This window comes from Mytilus edulis, chromosome 1 (genome assembly GCF_963676685.1).
Source record: "Mytilus edulis chromosome 1, xbMytEdul2.2, whole genome shotgun sequence".
Classification (NCBI taxonomy): domain Eukaryota; kingdom Metazoa; phylum Mollusca; class Bivalvia; order Mytilida; family Mytilidae; genus Mytilus; species Mytilus edulis.
The window spans coordinates 34886465-34909031 of NC_092344.1; the positions used below are offsets into that span (position 1 = coordinate 34886465).

At 31.6% G+C, this 22567-nt stretch overlaps 2 protein-coding genes across 5 annotated transcripts; both read right to left on the bottom strand.

Moving 5' to 3' along the window:
* Positions 1-322: 322 nt before the first annotated feature.
* Positions 323-21778, bottom strand: LOC139511606 (sialin-like). 4 transcript variants are annotated; one of them, XM_071298526.1, is made up of 9 exons: positions 21625-21778; positions 12022-12268; positions 11426-11585; positions 10224-10336; positions 9041-9175; positions 7269-7473; positions 6666-6813; positions 6030-6144; positions 323-5170 (listed from the first exon to the last, which is right to left on the bottom strand). In XM_071298526.1, the coding sequence occupies exons 2-9, from the start codon at positions 12211-12213 to the stop codon at positions 5015-5017; spliced, it is 1224 nt and encodes a 407-aa protein (XP_071154627.1). In that variant the 5' UTR covers positions 12214-12268; positions 21625-21778; the 3' UTR covers positions 323-5014. The 4 variants fall into 4 exon arrangements, with proteins under 4 accessions (XP_071154627.1, XP_071154635.1, XP_071154609.1 ...); XM_071298534.1 differs by having other exon boundaries at positions 21718-21769; XM_071298508.1 differs by having other exon boundaries at positions 21609-21769.
* Positions 14476-17683, bottom strand: LOC139511603 (zinc finger protein 862-like). The gene is made up of 2 exons (XM_071298494.1): positions 17345-17683; positions 14476-16455 (listed from the first exon to the last, which is right to left on the bottom strand). Exons 1-2 carry the CDS (start codon positions 17592-17594, stop codon positions 14573-14575), a joined length of 2133 nt encoding a protein of 710 aa, XP_071154595.1. The 5' UTR covers positions 17595-17683; the 3' UTR covers positions 14476-14572.
* Positions 21779-22567: the final 789 nt, after the last annotated feature.

Below are 22567 nucleotides of genomic sequence, written 5' to 3' on the forward strand. Positions count from 1 at the left end.
TTCATATTATATACAATAATCCAAGAACCAATGAAACGATAGAACTTTCATGGTAATTATCATTTTCATATTATATACAATAATCCAAGAACTAATGAAACGATAGAACTTTCATGGTATCTATCATTTTCATATTATATACAATAATCCAAGAACCAAGGAAAAGATAGAACTTTCATGGTATCTATCATTTTCATATTATATACAATAATTCAAGAACCAATTAAATGATAGAACTTTCATGGTATCTATCATTTTCATATTATATTCAATAATCCAAGAACCAATGAAATGATATATACAAATAAATAAAACAATGAAATAAAAATAAGTTATTTATTTGTTCACATGTCAATACTGGTTGACAATAACATTAAACAACAACAATGGACGTTAACATGAAAAATAATCTCAACAAGGCCATTATATACTATACTTAAAGTTGAAACACAAATTTCATCACTAACGACAACAAAGAACAAATGATTCAGTAAATGCTTGAAGTATTTCAGGTAATAGGTTTTTTAATAGAATAATTATGGGTATACTGTGGATTCATTATTATTCGTTGGATACCAACTTTCGTGGTTTTAGTGGGTACAGGTTAACAACGATTTTAAATATTCAAGAAATTACAAATTTTATATCAGGTAGTATGCAGATTTTGGCAAAACCAAGAAATCAAATAACCACAAAAATTGATGTGATTACTGGTAAAGGGAATTCTATTAATACATTTTATTGGGGAAATTAGAGAACTATTTTCTGTATCATATATTTACACAAAGATGTCGTTTAATGAAATTTGATAAATAAAAAAAAAGTGAATTCTTAATACTAATATCATTATTTGAAACTGTTAAATCAACATATGAAATATAACTAGTTTTTGGTATAATGAAAGAAAATGTCATTTAAAAACTTAAATTAAATTTGCACCAAGAAGCATGTGTAACAGTATGTTAATTATCATAAATAATTTAAAAAAAAAGTTTTAACCACATTTAAGGTGGTACCTAACACTACAGGGAGATAACTCTGTAAAATCAGCAAAACGTTTTAATTACGTTGTGTTGTTAAGGGAATATTAAGCTTTTCAATGATCAAAATAAGTGTTTGTCAAACTGCTATATAACCAGTGTAATTTTTCTGATTAAACAATGGTTTAAATTTTTTGAAATTTTTATATTTTTGTCAAAGGGTCAATACTTTGTCAAAATTTAAAGAAAATTAAACGAGCCAAATGAATTTTAGTTAAGATGTTGGGTACCACGTTAAAGATAGTAATAGAATAAAGTGGATATGTTTAGCACAATTTGGTTCACGAAGCATATGTTAAATGTATGTTAACATACACATATTTGAAACATATGTCAAAGAGCACAAAAAATGTAATAAAGCTAATATAGTAATTTACATCTACAAAATGGCATCAAATACCACCACATGAAATAAGAAGCCAAGTTCCTTTAATAAATGGTGAGGGCAAAATTGACAAAAAGGCTTATCTGATAGGCTAATTATATAACAAATGAAGGTGTTAGACACCAGTTATACTTCAAGCAAGTATGCAGATATAATATTAAATATAGCTTCAATATGCACAAAATAAATATATATATACTTTTTTTTACAAAATATCACAGTATTTTATTACACATTATAGTACAAATGTATCAACACTTACAAATGTATCAACACATTTCATAATTGCCATCAATTTGAAAGTTTTATTCCTTAGCTCATCATGCAGGGTTTTAATAAAAAAAAAAAAACACACACAAATTGATATATTTTGAAAATTTTGTTTATAGTTCACAAAAATCTGACAAAAATGTAATTAAAACAATCTTGTTTCTAAAACTATGTTCCAAATCTTATACAAGACCAGCATAAATACAAAACAGTTTCTTTTATAAAGCTGTTTTATTTCTTCCTTTTTTATCTGTGTATTAAATAATGAATAAAATATTGAAATAGAACACTTAGTATGTTTTAGAATTTTGCATGAAGTTGGAAAATTGAGGACTTTCATATTAGCATCATATATATATATACGTATATATTGTCTTTTTCATAAACAAAGTGTTCATAATGTTTATTGTGTTCTCTATTGTATTATATACTATGTATTATCAAAAAATATACATTTCATGTTGCTTACACATGCTAATAGTATAATTTAAATATGCTATAGCATAATTGTGTGTGCCTATTACAATAAACCTTTTTTTATCTTTTATTTGAAAAAAAATAGAACAATTAGTATGTGACCTTACAACATGTTTAAACAAGAATGTGTCCTCAGTACACGAATGCCCCACTCACACTTTCATTTTCTATGTTCAGTGAACCGTGACATTGGGATAAAAACTCTAATTTGGCATTAAAATTAGAAAGATCATATCATAGGGAACATGCGTACTAAGTTTGAAGTTGATTGGACTTCAACTTCATCAAAAACTACCTTGACCAAAAACTTTAACCTGAAACGGGACCGACGGACGAACGGACGGACGGACGCACAGACCAGAAAACATAATGCCCCTCTACTATCGTAGGTGGGGCATAAAAATGGAACAATTAGTATGTGACCTTACAACATGTTAAAAGGGCTAACTATTCATTTTTTTACCCATTGAAATAAAGTCTTTAAGATTGTGTAATAGAGAAATCAGTTACTATCTTCTACTATCTAATTCATCTATTTTATCCATAAAAGAAACAACATCTTCATAACTCAACTGGCTTTTTTTTTTTTAAATTCACTTAATTGTATTATTAGGATTGTTCAATGTAAATATAAATTGCTCATTGTTCATCTTTATTAAAATTAATAGAATTTGGTAGAATGGTTTCTGTGAGGAGCAAAACAATTATCAAAGTGGTTTCAAAAGGCATGATTGTGATTATTAAAAAGGAAAAGCCCTTGACTTTAATAATATATTTAAATAAATAAAAAAAACAAATCTACTGATTTGTCCATTTTTTACTGAAAGCAATTATTATGTACAATAGACCAATCAAGCAGAAGTGTAATGATGATGATACTTACAAATGTAAAATGACCTTCTGAACTGACATATTATCAAAAATAAAGTAAAAGCAATTGTTAAAGATTGCCACCAAAATCAGTACTGTAAATTCAGAAATTATTGCGATTTTGTCATTTTTGACTTAAATGCGATTTAAAATTTTACAATTTTGAGAAAAATCCTTTATAATTAATATAAAATGTTTCAAAAAGCTATGAGAAGTAACAACACATGTTTTTATGAACCCCACTATTTATAGACTCAGTTGTTAATTTTGTCAATATCCGGTTCTATTTTAAATGAAAGTGTACTTTCGTTTTGTCGACCTACATACTGCAATACAGCCTTTCAATGAAAAAAAAATAAAACCTGTAGTACCACAGACTCCAAAGAGTGTCTAAAACGATGATAAAAGACTCTTATTCAATCGGTAATGAAAGGTTGACTATCAAACAGCAGCGAGAAATAATAATTTACAGTCGTGCACATGATGACGACAATTAAAGTCTCGATTTCTAGTTGTTTTACAAATATCCTTCTCATAACTCAAAAATATACGTACATACATTACTTTTGTACAAGATAAACGACTTTCATGACTGCAGGTGAAGTTTTCTAAATGTTTCAACTCGAAATGAAACTCCTGACCAAAATTGTTTATGATTCCGCCGTTTTGTTTTTCGCGAGGTTTTTTTCCCCTCAACAATCTTTGAAAAAACATATTTTGACCCGATACTAAAACTTCAAATGCATTTGATGTTTATCATAACATCTATGGAGCAACTGGGCCAAGAAACATGCCTAAACGTTATTTTTACTGTTTGCACTGTGACCGTCTGAAAATAGAAATCTATGTATCCTCAAGGATACATTCTGAATCTACACCAGTGTGCCAAAAGGATGCATTCAGCATGTGCACAGGGGTGCCAAAAGGATACATTCAACATGAAAAGGTTAAATTATTGCATTTACAACTGTCGCATTTTTCGCAATAATAAAAACCTTGCAATAATTTATGAATTGACAGTATCATAAATCACCAAATAAAGAGTGTACTAGGCTACTAGCTGAAATAACTTGCCTGATTTACTGATGAATATTTATTGCAAGTCTTTAAAATATAGGTTTTACCTTAAATATCACTTTAACTTAACATTAACCAATTACATTTAAACTAAAAGATAAGTTATATTCACTAGTCCAATTTGTTTAAAATTTGATACACAACAGGTTGTCAAATCTAGGACCCTATGATCTTATAAAAATATGTAATGCCCTTTTAGACTGTTCCATAAAGACATGTATAGGACCTAGACCTTGAATTTGCCACAATTGGTGGGTGTAAATATCATGTTGTACAAGTTTAAAATGTAAACAGGTCTCCAAATACTGATATAAGTGGTTACTTTATTTCCAAAGTGTCTTCCCACAGTCCTATATATGTTTGAATGGAACAGCCATTTAATAGAACAGATATAAGATTACAATGTACTTATTATTTAAAAATTTTAATATTTTTCTCTTACAATGGTCAATAACAAAAAATGAGATTTTTAACATGATTCTTTGTACATTTAAAAAGAACAAAAATATATGTTGGCAAAAAGTTAAATAAAACAACATAAATTATCAAGGAAAGAAACACTCATAATCTCAAGAATTCACACTTTGTGTAAACCGTATTATTATTCACATTTTGTGTAAACCATATTAGTATTCACACTTGGTGTAAACCATATTATTTCTTACTCTACGGTTGCTCGATTCTCCATGGCATAGGCATTGCCTTCTGCCAAGGAGTTAAAACAACACTCAATTACAAAATGACCAACCAGGTGAAACATGTATTTTGACAGCTTGAAACTTTTCTCTAGAAAAATATGTTCTTTTGGCCCCAAAATACAAATCCAAAATCTTACAACCATAAATTCATGGAAAAAATTTGATATCACAAATAACTATAATTGTTTAGTTAAATACTATAACACTTGACTAGCAGCACTTTGACTTAAATAAATAATAGCACCAACAAAGTTTACTCCTGCCGCTATAATAAATACAGGAAACCATCTTCCATGACTTTGTGAAACTAACTCTGCTGTTAATGGTCCACATAAAATACCCGGAATAGTGGCCTAAAATATAACAAAATAAAATGTGTAGACAATTGAAATATGATTCATTGATTGATTAATGGTCTTTAACGCCACTTTTAAGCAACGCTTTTGGGCTATTTCGTGGTGATCAAGTTTTTATGGATGGAGGAAGCCTGATTGCACGGAGAAAACCATGACCTTCGATAGGAAAACTGACATTCCTAGTCATTTAAGAATGGAATCAAGTGGACCAGCATGAGTGGTGTTCTGACTTACAACATCAGTTTTGACTGACTAGTGATTACAGTAGTAGAAGTACTTTGACCACTTGGCCACCAAGGCCCACATTTGAAATATGAAAATTACCAAAGCAATCTTAAGATACATGTACTATGGTCTAACCTGATGAAGGAGATATTATTTATGAAATGACAGAAATAAAACATCTTTATCAACATAGAGGAAGTCATTTATAAAATGTCTTGGCAAGTTACCAATTTAGAACGTGAAAGACGTTGGACAGTACACAAAATGGTAATGAATCATGACCACAGCAAAATATGTGGAGGGCTGGATAAGATTGAAAATTTGGTCACAGTATCTACCAACAAAAGACAATACTCTTTAACAAATCAGTGATTTTTTTTGTATATCACTGATATATGATTTTAGCAAATTATAATGATGGAATGCAATCTGCTATTTTTGCAATCAATAAGAACAAGGTTATATTATAATCTTGATGCTATTGAGGCCACAGGCATCCTTTAAGATTAATTAAAGCATCAATCAAGAAGCATGTGATGTGCATACCACTTCAAAAAATAAAGTAACGGTACTTACAGTTGATCATAAAGTAATCTATATTCTATTAGACTATATAATGTACCGTACTCACCAATGTATTTGATATGGCAAATGTAATGCCAGCATGATTAGGTGCAATCTCTGCATGGTTACTTAAGTGACCTGATGAATTACATGCACTTAATCCAAGTGATAAAGATACAAAGCTGAAAAAAAAAGAATTTCACTTTGTTCTTATAACAATGACAACAGATAAGAAAAGTATGATTGACTAACATGATTGAACAATTTGGCTCAATATTAAAAATGGCTAATAATGAATTCATCTAACAAATAAGCAAACACTAATTGTATTTTATACTAGTTTTTTATTCTTGTTAATTTGCTCTGACAGTGTATTTATCTATCTTTTTTATTTGTTTAACTGTATTTTTTATATAGATGTCTGTCCATGATTTTTTTTACCACATGTTTTACTTTCAATACTTTAACAGTTAATAATTGTATTGAAAATATTTCATTGATGAATGTAGCAATATGCCCTTTATATTTAATTTTCTGTAGACATAATTGGCTTAATTCACTCCATCAAATATTGATAATTCTGAATTGAAAACATACTTTTCAACATAATATACTTATATTTGTTAATATGTCTTTCATGAAATTTAACTATATTTTCAAAAATATTGACTACTTTATTCGATATAAACCATAAAATACTTACAAAACAGCTAAAGGAAGATTATCAACAGCACTGAAAAACAAAATAAATAATCCTGGTCCTAACAGACCAATACTTGTCATTAATCTTCTCACGGACACCGTCGTCCATTTATGTTTATTTATTAATGAATCTGCAAAGTGAGCAGCAACTGAAACAAGAGAATCAAACAATTAGTTTTTCTATGTTAAAATATATAGCTCATAATTCTAGTTATTACATAGCTAAGTTAGTATGGCAAGTGTCTTGCTTTTAAATTTTCAGAAAATGTTACAAATTTCTTTAAACCATTAATTATGTATAATTTCAAAAAAGTAATGATTATTGGTGTTTAACCTCACTTTTGGCTAAAAAGGGGTGGTCAGTTTTTATTGGTGAAGCTAGGGGAGGTACCCAGATAAAACTATCAACCTTTGTCACTGTCAATCCTAGTCAATTAGGATTAGAGTGTATGCACCTGCCATGTGCAAGGTTACAGCTCACAACCTCAGTGCTAGTAGGCTAGTGATCCAGTAGATAAACTACATGTTTTGTACTTAAGACTTCTCTGCCACCAAGGTCAACAATGATTATATATTGATAATTCAATACTTTAAATGTACTTACCAACACCTACTAATGAATTCATGACATAAGGTACAGCGGTAAACATTATAGAACTTTGATTAGCACCTAACGTTCTTCTCATATATGTTGGTAACCACTGCATTATAATATAATTTGACCAGTTCATACTAAAATGTGCTATATAAATGGACCACAGCGGCCAATGGCATAAAAATTCTCTCCATGATACATTGGTATTAGATACCTACAAAAAAAGTAAATTATTACATTTTGACAGTCTATCTATAATAGGATAGGACAGAAGTATGATTTTAAATGGGTTTAAAATAGACAAAATAAGTAATGATGTTGAGAAATAAAGTCCTCATATAGATCAGCAAGATAGATGGTTGTTAATTGTCTTGAACGCAATCTTCCATCTGCATGTGAATATGTTGATCTATTTATGAACCTTTCTTTATGTACAGATGGATTTAAAGTAAACAGTGTCAATTCATCATTATCCCAACTTAATATAGTGATATAATCCATGAATGTGCCATGCTTAATAGGGAAGCATCAAATACCAACTTCAAAGTCTTTGTTTTAACATGACCAGAGATCATGACCTCCAAATCACATCTAGATAGATGGAAAATTGCATTATATAGTCTGGTTAAGCATTATATATAAAAGATGATGTTTTCCAAGGGCAAATATTACATGTATATCAAGAGGACATGATTGAGGTCATTCTGTTGTAACAGACTTACCCACTGAGCAAAATTTCTAACTTGCTATTTCATAAAAAAGTAGTCTTTAATAAACAGCTGCGCCATGAGCGCATGATACGCCCGACGTCTTGTGTGGAAGTTTTATGCAATAATCATAAATAGTTTCTGAGAAAGTTTTAAGCAATAACCATATATTGTTTTTGAGACACGGCAGGACATGTGAAACCCCCAACCCTTTTTTTTTTTTTTACAAAAAACTAAGTGTCACTAACATAAAATTTTGAATCAAAACCAAAAAAAAACCAATCTTTAGATTAATATAACAAAGAAGTGTGTAAAGTTTTAAGCAATACTCATAAATTATTTTTGAGATACGGCGCGACATGTAAAAAAAACCCTCCCCTGTTTAACAAAATACTCAATAACTCCAAAATAAAGTTTTGAATCATCACCAAAAAGTATACAGATCTTTAGATTAATATAACAAAGAAGTGTGTAAAGTTTTAAGCAATAATCATAAATTGTTTTTGAGATACGGCACAACATGTAAAAAAAACCTCCCCCTTTTTTACAAAATACTCAATAACTCAAAATAAAATTTTGAATCATCACCAAAAAGTATACAGATATTACGATTAATATAACTAAGAAATGTTTAAAGTTTTAAGCCATCATCAAGAATCGTTTTTGAGATACGGTGCGACATGTGAAAAAAAACACACCCCTGTTTTAGTTACAAAGTGCCGTAACTCAAAAAGTTTTAATCTTATTTTCACCAAAAAGTATACAGATCATTTGACCATCATAAGAAACAAGTATGTTAAGTTTCATTAAATTTGGATAAGTTGTTCTCAAGTTACGGTGCGACATGTTTACGCCGGACAGACAGACGGACGGACACCGGACATTTGTATACCATAATACGTCCCGTCAAAATTTTGACGGGCGTATAAAAAAACATGTCACAATTACCAGACAAAATATTCTGACTTTGAAATGACAAGTCTTTGCTCGTAATACTACCACTAGTCCACAGAGACCGTTAAGAAGGGTTAAATTGACAGTTTTATTTTTATATATAATCAATTGTTTACTTACTTTTGGTGGTTCAATAAATTCTTCTTCTGTTGATGTTCTGGCTTCTTGATATAATACTGCCCAAGCTAATACCCAGAAAATACCCATAAAACCAAACAAATAGAACATCCAAGGCCAGGACATATGTGGTAATATCTAAAATACAATCAACAAAAGTATGTACTCAAATAGTGTGAAGATTTTCTTTTCTAAATAGAATGTCATGTATTATAGTAACTTTTTGGTAGTACAGTCACACACTTGATAAATTGCTAAAAAGGTTATAAAACTAGGAAATACTACAATATCGGGAATTTTCATACTTCATGTCAAAATGCCAGATTTTGTTTGGTTAATGCAAGGGAAATAATTTACCTTATCCCATGGCAAATACTCTATTACCTGTCACAGAGAAGCTTGATCAAGCGTGTGCTTTATTAAGTACAGATGGTTGTAAAGTTTTAGAAAACATAGATTATCACTTTGAATTTGAAAATTATAGAAATTTCAGTATTACAAATTAAATAAACTATCTGAGAGGTGATAGAGCAGATTGGTACCCCTCATAAAGACATTGTCAACCTTGCCTTTGCCTAAGTTGACAATATTTTCTCGTGGCAACAATCTAATCTATCACCTCCCAGGTATGTGTTATATATATATTATTACACTTCTTGTTTACATTTTTCTTCTTTGGTTTTTGTGGATTGTTGTCTCATTGGAAACCCTACAACATCTCCTTATTTTTTATATGTACAAATAACAGGCTATTATTTAAACTTGGAATTATCTGTAAATATGGAATTTGCATAATTTCTTGTGCATGAAATTTTTAATAAGTTCCATGTTTATTTTGCATTATAATGTTTTTAAGAGTTGCATACCACTTTCCATACAATGTCTTTTGTATAGAAAGTGTTGTGCGCCACACAGTACATTCTATTAAAAATGTGCATTATTCTTTGTAATAGAAAGTGTTGTGCCCCGCACAGAAGTGCCCTGCACAGAACATTAAAATACAGAATAAACATGGAATTAACCAAAAATTTCAAGCACAAGAAATTATGCAAATTCCATAATTAAAGATACTTCCAAGTTGAAATAATAGCCTGTTAAATGCTATTTTTGCACAGGTTATGAAATTCTCAATTGAATACAGAACTTCTGTTCAGATCCCCCTTATTCATTGTTTACTTATAATTACCACAGAAGCCACTGTTTGACCTATTGATCCACAAGCTACCAGGTAACCAAATGCTCTAGATCTTTCTTCCCCAGGAATGGTATGAGCGAAGATATGGAAAATTGTTGGAAGACCTAGAAAATAGATCACAGAGTATAGTTATCTTTCCATGATGAAAAAAAGGACAACCTAATTACATATATCATACAAACTGAATTAAATCATGATAGGTTAATTAAAAATTTAGAAAATCTATTGTTATTGAATAAACAAAATGACACATTTAAAACTAAATTAAAGAAAAACAAATGAAATGAAATTGTTGTGAAAAAAGAAGAAACCTAGAGGCTCTTAAGAGCCTGTGTCGCTCACCTTGGTCTATGTGCATATTAAACAAAGGACACAGATGGATTCATGACAAAATTGTGTTTTGGTGATGGTGATGTGTTTGTAGATCTTACTTTACTGAACATTCTTGCTTCTTACAATTAATTACAGAGGAAAATATTTTGTTAAAATTTACAAAAATTTACAAATTTACAAAATTATTAAAAATTGACTATAAAGGGCAATAACTCCTGAAGGGGTCAACCTTTTTGGTCATGTTGACTTGTTTGTGGTTCTTACTTTGCTGAACATTATTGCTGTTTACAGTTTATCTCTATCTATAATAATATTCAAGATAATAGCCAAAAAACAGTGTAATTTCCTTAAATTTGCCAATTCAGGGGCAGCAACCCAACAACCCCTTGTTTAATTCGTCTGAAAATTTCAGGGCAGATAGATCTTTACCTGATAAACAATTTTACTCCTTGTCAGATTTACTCTAGATGCTTTGGTTTCAGAGTTATAAGCCAAAATCTACATTTTACCCCTATGTTCTATTTTTAGCCATGGTGGCCATCTTGGTTGGTTGGCGGGGTCACGCCACACATTTTTAAAACTTAATTCCCCAATAATGATTGTGGCCAAGTTTGGTTTAATTTGGCCCAGTAGTTTCAGAGGAGAAGATTTTTGTAAAAGCTAACGACGGACGACAACGACGCCGAACGCAAAGTGATGAGAAAAGCCCTTCGGCCCAGGTGAGCTAAAAACAAACAGATCTTTTGACGAACAGCAAAACAGTTCAAAATGATATATTTGGGCAAAGATGAGCTTAAAATGTTCAAAAATAGTGTTCTAAGAAGAAATAAATTCTACTTAAATAATGTTATTCAATTTACCTAGCCCTTCTCCAAGTCCGAGTAAAACTCGAGAAAATATCAACAGGTTAATAGATGGAGCACAGAAAGGTACCATCAGAGTAGAAAAAGACCAAAGGAGAACAGATATTAACAATATAGACTTTCCACCATACTTCTTTGATCCACTTCCTCCAAAGACCTGAAATTATAGGTAAAATTTAAAGCATGGCTAGTGATTTCTTACATGATCTATACAACATTCCTTACTACATGTACGTCATGAAGATTATTTTAAATTAGTGTTAATTTCCAGAATAAATTTAGTATTTAACATCACTTTCAGCTCTCTTGGTTTTATTTTGGTGGCCAATTTTTATAACTGGACGAAGCTAGAGTGCATGAAGCCAACCAACAAAATTTTTCTTGGCAAACTAGCAATTCTAGTCAATTAATATTGGAGACTAACACACCTGCCAAGTGCAGGTTTCAACTCACAAAGAGTTGACAGGTTTGTGATGGCTGCATATGATCTACCTAGAACACTCAGCCCTTTACTTTTAAGAAATGTATAATGTTCATTGAAATAATTATCATTTGATTATGACAAAAATTAGTTTTGCCTCATGTCTTCTTACCTGACTGCTCATATATCCAACGGCAAATGAACTAAGTACCCATCCTTGTCCATGCAAGTCCCAATTATATTCATCAGCCATAGGAACAATAGCTATAGGCATAATGACTCTGTCTGCTGCATTTATAAAGTTAGCAATTGAACACAATGCTATGGTGTGTGAAGGTTTTGTTAACATTTTATTCATCCTCATGTTATGATTATAACCTAGTATTATATAATCTCCAACATCATCATTTCTTTAATAACTGAAAATAAAATGAAATTTTGTCAAACTCAAACACCAAAATTAATAAACAAGTTATTACTTTAAATAATTCATTATTGTTACATGTATACATTGTATGTAAATAGTCATAGTGTTGCATGGAATGTCTTCTTGACAATTCTCTATTTAAGCTATGTCAGTTTTTCTTTAAATCATGATTTTTCAGTGTCCCTTTGATGTCTTTTGCTCAGTCGTAAGTCTTTTATGTTAGGTGTTGTTTACTGTTTGTCTTTTGTTTTGATTATCATTTTACATGTATAATCTTGAAAATGTGTACAAGCAGTTTCTAAACATTCAGACAAGTCAGATAGAGCATGACAAAATATTTGGTCTAAAAAAGTAAACTTCATTAAAAAAATTTCCTGTAAAACATTTGTAAAAAAATGGTTTCAATTAAAAAATTCAAGGATTATTCATATTTAAGCCTACCTATGGTGATCTAAAGTATGGATTTTTCAAACAAAAATTGAAACCAATAATCAGAGGAAAATTAAGAATAATCAAAATATATCGACTTTTATTATTTGCATGAATATTCCAGAAGACCCTGATAATAAAAAAAACTGTGAGTTCCAATGTCTCCCAAGTTGCACATATTCTATGAGAGATATGAAGACTTGAGAGCAAAATCATTGCAATTTTCCATTTAATCAATATTTCTAAGGGGCATAACTCTTCAAAAAATTGATCGGCACTGATTTTGGAACTTGTCTGAGACATTGCAAATTATGAATTATAAGAATTGTACACATGAGAGGGCTATTGGTGTCAGGTCCGTTCGCACCCTACACGTTCGCCCCCGAAGTCCGGTCACGCCCAATTTTTATTAGAATTTCAGTTGAATTATTAGATATTTTTTATAAGTATATACCAAACAATTATATTTCTAAACATGAAAGATAATTGTTTTTAACAGCTTGGCTCATTATAGCAATACACTCACATGTACCAAAACTCGTTTACAAATTATTAAACACAAAACCAATAAAAATTGGGTGCAGGAATTTTCGAAAGGGGGGGGGGTGCTAACCCAGGGCACCCAGGGCAAAGGGGGGTGCAAAACATATGTCCCGATACAAATGCATTGATCGGCAAAAATAAAGGGGGGTGCGCACCCCCGGAACCCCCCCCCCCTGGATCCGCCACTGGGGTGCAAACGTGTAGGGTGTGAAAGGGGGCAAACATGAATGGGTGCGAACGTGATTGGGCACGAACTAACCCGGATTCAGGGCTAACAATGCATGCATATTCCATGTAATTAATATTTCCAAGGGTCATAACTCTTTTAAAACTTGTTTATCTGCAATAATTTTCGAACTGGTCCTAGACAATGCTGATTTAAACCTATGAAATAAATTTCGTAAAAATCTGGCAAGAATTGTTTACTTTCCATCCAGACAAATGCACAGTCCTTACAGTCTCACAGAAGAAAAACCCATTAAAACATGACTATATCCTCCACGATCACAAACTGGAACTTGTCTCTTCAGCTAAATATCTGGGCATTACACTTCAATCGAACCTAAAATGGTCAAAACATACAGACAACATCATAGCTAATGGCAACAAATCTCTGGGCTTCTCAGGGCTCAAGCTACTCCAGAATTTCAGGGAGAAGTGACTTCTCTTTTTGAGAATGGTAGGGAGAAGTGGGGAGACATCAGGGAGAAGTGGGGAGAAGTGGTTCACTTTGCTATATTATCGTGTCACGTTCTAGTTTTATGTTCCTTGTGTATAATATGCAGTATTTAATGTAATCTGTATATTGCATGTGCTATTCTAAGTAACTGTGCATTTTTAATCTCTGTTTGATGTTTTAGGGCTCTTGTGATGATCCAGACTCAAGTTTAGGAGTGAAAAAAGCCAATACAAGACATATTTTTGTTGCAGATTATAGCATAATAAACAAATACAATATCATTCAGATTTCAATTTTATTGAGTAGTCACTAGTCAATTCATTACATATATACATTAACAACATGCATAAAGACATAAATATAATAAATAACAACAGAATAATGAAAAGAAAACAAGATATATATGCACTATTTCAATGTTCACTGCACTATAAAATGTCACAAAATGATTGATCTTTAATAACAAACTACTATAGGCACTATTTACTGTAATAACATCCAACTTATAGATATCATATTTTAACATCACTTTCTTTTTAAACCTTCATTAGACAAGGCATACAAGCAACATAGCAATTAATGATTTCATATATTTTTCAATACACAGATATGTACATTTATCATTAAAATCATCAAAAAACCAGTTTACTGTCTGTAAACTTTTCTAGCTTTCATACCCTTCCACTCATTGAGAGCTTCATCAAAGTCAAAATTGTAAATGTGAGGTCCATTCTCAGAAATCATCATGAGATCCTTCAAAACCATGTTAGACATGGAGGTTCTTAATCTACTCAGAATCCTATTCTGAGTAGAAAATCCCCTCTCACAAGGCACACTAGAAATTGGTATTAAAATAGCCAATTCTAGGAGCTTGACAAGGTTTGGAAGGATCTCATGATAATTTCTGAAAACTGATTTCACACATGAAGACAAGTTTGAATTGCTGAAGTTCCCAATAACTAACCTCTTATACTGCCTGTACTCTGACACACACTCTACTCTCTCTATACCAAGACGTTCTTCAAATTTGTCAAGGATGAAGGTTAGTTCATCCATGCCAAATTTGAACAAAGTCTGGCTACCCTCTCTCTCTGCCTTAACAATACAAGCAGGTACAAACAAAGAAAACTTACTGAGCATATCACTCTCACTAAACCTATCTTCTAGATTACCCACAATGCCATCTACATACTCTGACAATACTCTCTTAACCATGCCCTTCTGCTGTGTGTAATACCTCAACTCTACCTCGCTTACCTGCTCCTCACTATCAGTCTCACTCTCAGAGTCACTCTCAAATCCTTCAAACCCCTCAACATTCAACTTTACATTCTGGTCTACAACTTTCTTACTACTTTCACTCACCTTCCTTTTATACAAAACCCTGTCATCTACACACTCAACAAACTCATCTAATGCCTCAACGTACATACCTGCACTCTCTTTCATATCTTTCAAAGCATCTATTGTACACTGAACAATGGGTTGCACCTTGCTGAAATCAGCACTTTCAGTCTGAAAAACTTTAGACATTCTAGTTAAAAATGGTAAAATATCTAACAGTAAATGTGTGAACATAATAAATCTGTATTGAGTTACTTCATTATGAAGTCCCTTAGCAGTAGGGTTAGATGCTGCCTCATGACTCAAAGCAACTACGAGTGCTGGGAAAGTCCTAAAGATTACTTGCACAGCACGATCTAAACTTAACCAACGCACGGAGTGTACCTCTGCATATTTCAGTTCTGGTAAGTTGAGAAGACTTTGTATTTGACGTAATTTGTTCGATCTTAAAGCACTATTGCTGAAGTAGTGAAAGATGTTTGATACAGTTCTAGAATATGACTGGAGTTCTGTTATGGATCTAGCTGCTTGTGATGTGGCTAATGAACACTTGTGTGCTGCACAATGAACCCCTATAAGTGTTGGCACATGTTCCCTTAACCTTACTACAACACCTGTTTTTTTACCGGTCATCACTGATGCCCCATCGGTACTGATACCATAGAGTTTGTTTATGTCTAAGCCATTTGATTTGAGATCGGTCAGAACTAAGTTGGTTATCATCTCAGCATTGGCGGTGCCTGAGGATATCTGTATGTTTGACAGAAAGCATGTCTCTTTGACGTGGTTGTGAATATATTCTACAAAAGTTATCAACCGTTTTTTGTTGGCGAGATCTGTTGATTCATCTATAGATATGGAAAATCCGGCAGAATTGTTGATGTCGAAAATCTTGTTTTTCTTAACAATACTTGACAATACAGACTGAAATTCAGTGATACTTTGATGACTCGTGTATGCTACAGTGTCAAGAGGAACTTCTTGGGTTGTATTTAACAATTCTAAGAGTGGCTTAAATTGAGCTTTTGATTGTTCTTGCTTGGCAAGGTGATATGCAGCTTTTAGATACAATTTAACAACTTTATCATCTTTAGACATTTGCTTTACCACTATATCCTTAATACCTGTGTCTGTATTGATACTAGTGTTCTTCTGTCTGGTGATAGCCATTAGGTGGTCACCAGCTGAAAATTAAAAGATCGTTTTTATTTTCGGTTGAATGTAAAGATAATTTTATATTCATGTAATACAACTTATTTAATTTTTTATTCAAATAATGTTCTACTCTTTATTCTCTATTTGTTCATTCACTATCGTATATTATGTGAACCCCATCAAGACCCTCCTAATACAACTTCATGTAACATCCTAAATCACTATCGATTATTACCTTTAACCGATAGCTATCTATACAAGATAGGTAAATATTGTAGACCGCCTGTCGTGTGTGTATAATAAAAGTGTCAAATCGACACGAGTCGGTAATTAATAGGTAGACCTGATCGGACTTTAAGCGAGACAACAGAAAATGATATTAAATCAAATTTAGATTAATTTTTCATGAGCCATTTCCAAAAGATACATCGATCAATCTTATCTCTACCCCGATTGATTATGCAAATGAACCTATATTTTGGCAAATTCATTAGATTACAATAAAATATTAAAAGAAATATCGTGTTTCCTAACATCTTTCAGCACGAATTTACGTTTACCCTTAATACTTAAACACATATTTCCTAAAAAAAATATTTATCCACGATTACAAATGTGAATCGTTACATTTTTTTACTTCTATTCATTGACGATCAACGAAAAATATTTTCTATTATCTTAAGGATATAAATTATGTAGTAGCGAATCGTTACATTTTTTTACTTCTATTCATTGGCGATCAACGAAAAATATTTTCTATTATCTTCAGGAAATAAATTAATTGTCAATTAATGATACAATTATAAAGAAGCATTTCATAATATAAGTCTTAAAGGCGTACTTTTATGTACTGGTTAAATAAATCAAGAGCATAAGATGTCTGCAAGTAACTATAAAATATAAATATAAACGACTTACATTTTGCATGTCTAGAATGGTTTGTAGTTTTCTGAGGCTTGTCATGTCCTATGGAATATTTATTACTGAATTTAGCATCCCGACACAAAACACAATGCCACATATTGAAAGTATCCTTGACGTACCAGTCATAAGAGTTCTGAGACATAGTTTTACAAAACTTTTTCTGTGGAGGAGTATTTTCCAAATCACTAGTAGCAGCTTTCCGTTTTAACGGAGCTGGCGATTTTAGCCACGATTGGAGAGACATTTTTAAGAATGATTAACCATTTTTCAGTGTTGCTGAATTTATCAACTTCGAAGCTTGGGTATAAACAAAAAGAAACAAATATCCCGACATTATTAGACGTCCTCAATTTCCATTGTCCCAAGCGCGATACAAGCTGTGAAATTCCTGATACATTAAATACCTTTAATCAAGAAAAATCAACTTTTTGTCACAACAAGTTATCTAATTAATTTTAACTTGTTTCTGATCATTAGTCCTGATCACTTTGTAATTAAAATAGATCGAAGCCCTTGTACAGTACTACCTGTGACTTTATCTTATTAATGGTGGCCATAAAAAATATGTTCACCATGGTGGCCCTATATGTTCATCATCATACCCCCTGTTGCTTTTTTTAATACACAAGGTATTACTCAAAAACTAGTCAAGGATAAAGGGAAATCTTGAATGCATTGAAGTGTTAAAATTATATAACTTACAGGTAAGGTGTCTCAGGTAAAATATACATGTATGTGTTTGTCAAATTTAATAACTGTGATTATGACAAGAAATTCAAAAATAAAATGAAACAATAAAACTAGTTGAACAAACAGCTTAATTAAAAAATAATTGTCTCCTGACTATTAGTTTTGATATTATACCTTTTAAATAATTTTTGATCAATTTAAGTTATTTTTTATATTAAGTCTATTTTTTGGTAGTGAAGAATAAATGAATCTCATTTTCAAATATACTGCAAACATTTACAATGCCTGCCTTTTTTATTGACAAGGTGTTTCTCAAATTAATTTTCTAAAATCAAAATGGTTTATCATTTTAGATAGACCGATCTTAACATATGATTAAGATTGTCTTTAGGACTTATGCTCAATGAAATTTAGGCAATTCATTATTTCTTTATTGAATAATAAGTATTAGAAAGATTCAGTACAGCAAAATTTGATAATATTTTTATTGTCATATGATATTTTAAACATGATCCATGTTTTAGAGGTTAAGCATTTCTTTTACTTTTTGTTCTTAGGTTAGAGACATATTATATAATGAGAAGGTAAATAATTTTCAAATGGATTTATATCTCAAAGTTGTTTTGTTAATTTTACAATCAAGGAATAGGTGTTCTTCATTGACCTACAAGAGGCACAGTTTACACATTCTATCCTTTCTAGGAATTTAATATTGTCCACTATTTTCTATTTTTAAATTATTACCAAAAATTCTCTACCTTAATTAACACAATCAAGTTTGCAGTTTTTATCATAAGTTATTATTTTTAGATTTTTCTTTGAATTCATTTTTTATTAAGGACTTTAAAAGTCTTAATTCATTCAAGTCCCTGCAATTATTAACTTTATCTAAAAGGCCTAGGTTGATTGAAATATTCTTTGTAAATGTATACCAAGAATATGTATCATGCCAGTCCAGCACTATCGACAATATAATACACTGGGGGAAAAAATGATTTAATTAAAAGACCATTAAAGTGTCACCATCTTTAGAAGTGCACTTTATTTTTTCTGGAGACAAATTTTGAAAGAAATTAACCAAACTGAAGATAACATATTTTATAAGTTTCAAGACAATTTCTTTAAATAATTTCTTTTCATAAGATTCACTGATTCAGATATATAAGAACATTTTTCATTATGATTAGCATTTTTAATGAACATTTATCAAAATTTGATGATAACTAGGTGGACATTTGGAAAATAAGTCTTTTCGGTGATTGTTTGTGCACAGCTCTTGTTTTGAGATTTGAAGAAAATTTAGATAAACAAAATTAGTTTTTTCCTAAACCATATAATGATACTTGTAGTTTTCCTGAATAATATTAGATGTTATCAAAATCTATTGTAAAAGGTTTGATATTGATCATCTTATTTTGTTAAGAAAACCAAATTGTTGAATTACATTCATTTTTTTTATTTAAAATATCACTTGCATGATTATTGGTTATAATTAATAGTAATAACTCATTTCATAATGTGAACAAACAATTGAATGCAATGTACATCATGTACATTTATATAAACTTTTTACTTAAAAAACAATTATTAAAAGTCTGTTTATTTCAAATGCTAGTCAATAACTTGAGCTTTGACTTTTTGCCATTTCGACTCAAGATTCTTACTAAGAAGAAATTAAAAGAATAAGAAACAAAACAGTAAGAAACAAAACAAACAAAAATGAAAAAAAAAACAATTAAAAAATAAAAAAATTAAATAACATTAAAGACAAAAAAATAATAATAAATTAACAGAGTAAAACAATATTTTATTCTACCTTTTCAAAAAAAAGGTGAAATGTCAATTTTAAAAGAAATCAAAGTTACCTGTAACAGGTAAATTTTAATGAAACATACCAGCTGAAAACTTCAACCCTGATTGATTTTAACAGGTAACATAATTAGATAAAAAATCTGCCCATGATTTATGACCCCCAATAAATGGCCAACATCTCAAGATTGAATACCCCAATAAATGTTCACCATTGGATGTTGACCATGCAAGAGGGTGGACATAACTAAGAGGAAGTCACAGGCTGTACTGTAAGTAATCATTAGGAAATTAAATGACTATGTCGGCATTTTCTTCATTCTATCTTTTTCTTAATCAATAAGATACAAGAAATAATTTGAAAATATGTTATTTGCAACGATAAAAATATTAAAAATGAAAAAAGATCGCATCTCGGGATACGGATACACATTCACTTTCCGACACGTTTTTTAGTTTAGTATCAAACACACACTTGTTATTCCCCTTTGATAAACAATGTCGACATTGTTTTGGTGCTAACGAGTATGTTTTCTGTTTAGTCGATACAGAAGCACAAACAGTTCAGGGAATTTAACAAATAATTATTAATAATTCACGGATTTCAATGAAAATATTTACCGATTTACTGCAAAAAATCGGCGGGCGACTGAAGGCGACTTGCACAAATTTGAAAGCGACTTGACTTCGCTTTTGAGGGTCGAGCAAAGCGAAGTGACGGACGGGAAGGCGACTTCTTCGCCCAAGTCGCCCGGTAGCGTGAGCCCTGCTTCTTAAAAAGAAACTTAAAAACATCATGTCAGAACATCAAAACTCAGGCATATCTGGCACTAGTCCGTCCAAAACTGGAATATTCATGTTCAGTGTGGGACCCTCACACAGTTGAACAAACCTCCAAAATCGAGATGGTCCAAAGGCGAGCTGCCAGATATGTCTGTAACAGATACCATAACATCAGTAGCCCGACAGATATGATAAACACCCTAAACTGGCCAACTCTACAGGAAAGAAGAACACGCACAAGATTAATAATGTTCTACAAAATAATACATCAAATCGTAGCTATACCATCTGCTATTCTCATACCATCAGACAGTAGAACCCGCAAAAACCATAATTATACTTTTAGACACATTTCAACCAAAAAAGATACATATAAATATTCATTTTTTCCATATACCATAACTCAGTGGAACTTATTGCCAATGCAAACAGTCGCTGTCGCCACAGTCGACACTTTTAGAGAACAGCTCACACCAGCTGTTCTCCACAAATTCATCTAACTCATTATTAGCCTATGTACATAGTTTTAATCACCTTTTTAAAAAAAAAGTTAAATTACGCACCTCAAATTTATTTCCATATATTTTTGTCTTTGTTTTTGTAAATATATATATAGGCCACGCTGCGCGCGCAAACAGTAAATAATCTTCAGATCATTGAAGGACTACTGAATACCTAAAGAAGAAGAAGAAAGTACTGTCACAAGACAGTTAGTATGTCTAGTATTTGTATGTACCCTACACAGGCTACAAAGCATCGTGCAGGGGACATAGAAGTGTGACATGCAACATACGGTCACAGGTTTGTGAGGAATAGAAAAAAAAGCCCCACTTAACATTCATAGAGAATATGAGAAAGGTATAGCAGTCAGAGGAAATATTTAAGGGCTCATATCTGAACATATGTGAAATCTTTTACATGGATGTCGTAGGGACGGTGTCTCAGGGTGTCCAGTCTGTGCGTCATATATCCTTACAATTAACAAAATTTACTGCTACTATTAGTTCTTGTATCCTTTCTTGTGACATTCAATAACTTTTTATATTGGTGCTTAATAGGATTAACTGGGAATTTGCTTGTAAAACCTTGATCAGTACGTGGCAGACATCCGATTCATACGTAACCGCTTAAGGTAATGAAGAAATCGTAGTTAGTGAAGAAAATATCTTGATTTGATATTGCACACAATATTCTCATTTTTCCATCAATTTTTAATAAAGTCATTATTGATGCATGTAAACTTTCAAATCTATTTATTTATCTATTTGATAAAAACAAAAAAGAAATGATATTGTTTTCTATGTTTTAAGCGGTTTCGTAATTGTTTTTGTAATATTACTTTTGTTCCGGACCAATTAAGTAATAATTCCGTGATATATCCCGTTAGAAAAAATGTGTTTTATTGTATATTTCAGGTACTTCAGGTTTTCACTTTAAATAGGTGAAACTTAGTGACAAGTGAGGAAAAATGGGGGAAATACACGTCTGGATGACATACATGAATGACATAGTGTTCAATCGCGGTGAATCAATCTCTCACAAAAGTCTCGATAAATTAATGGTGACAGACAGACAGACAGACAGACAGACAGACAGACAGACAGACAGACAGACAGACAGACAGACACAGACAGACAGACAGACAGACACAGACAGACAGACAGACAGACAGACAGACAGACAGACAGACAGACAGACAGACAGACAGACAGACAGACAGACAGACAGACAGACAGACAGACAGACAGACAGACAGACAGAACAGACAGACAGACAGACAGACAGACAGACAGACAGACAGACAGACAGACAGACAGACAGACAGACAGACAGACAGACAGACAGACAGACAGACAGACAGACAGACAGACAGACAGACAGACAGACAGACAGACAGACAGACAGACAGACAGACAGACAGACAGACAGACAGAC

Excerpts from the sequence above, each read along its gene's own strand:
- LOC139511606 (XM_071298526.1), bottom strand. The coding sequence starts at position 12,213 with ATGAGGATGAATAAAATGTTAACAAAACCTTCACACACCATAGCATTG. Across the intron at positions 11,586-12,021 it reads TTGGATATATGAGCAGTCAG|GTCTTTGGAGGAAGTGGATC; the intron begins GTAAGAAGACAT and ends CTATAATTTCAG. Across the intron at positions 7,474-9,040 it reads AATTTATTGAACCACCAAAA|GTATCTAATACCAATGTATC; the intron begins GTAAGTAAACAA and ends CTTTTTTTGTAG.
- LOC139511603 (XM_071298494.1), bottom strand. The coding sequence starts at position 17,594 with ATGTCTCTCCAATCGTGGCTAAAATCGCCAGCTCCGTTAAAACGGAAA. Across the intron at positions 16,456-17,344 it reads CCATTCTAGACATGCAAAAT|CTGGTGACCACCTAATGGCT; the intron begins GTAAGTCGTTTA and ends TTTAATTTTCAG.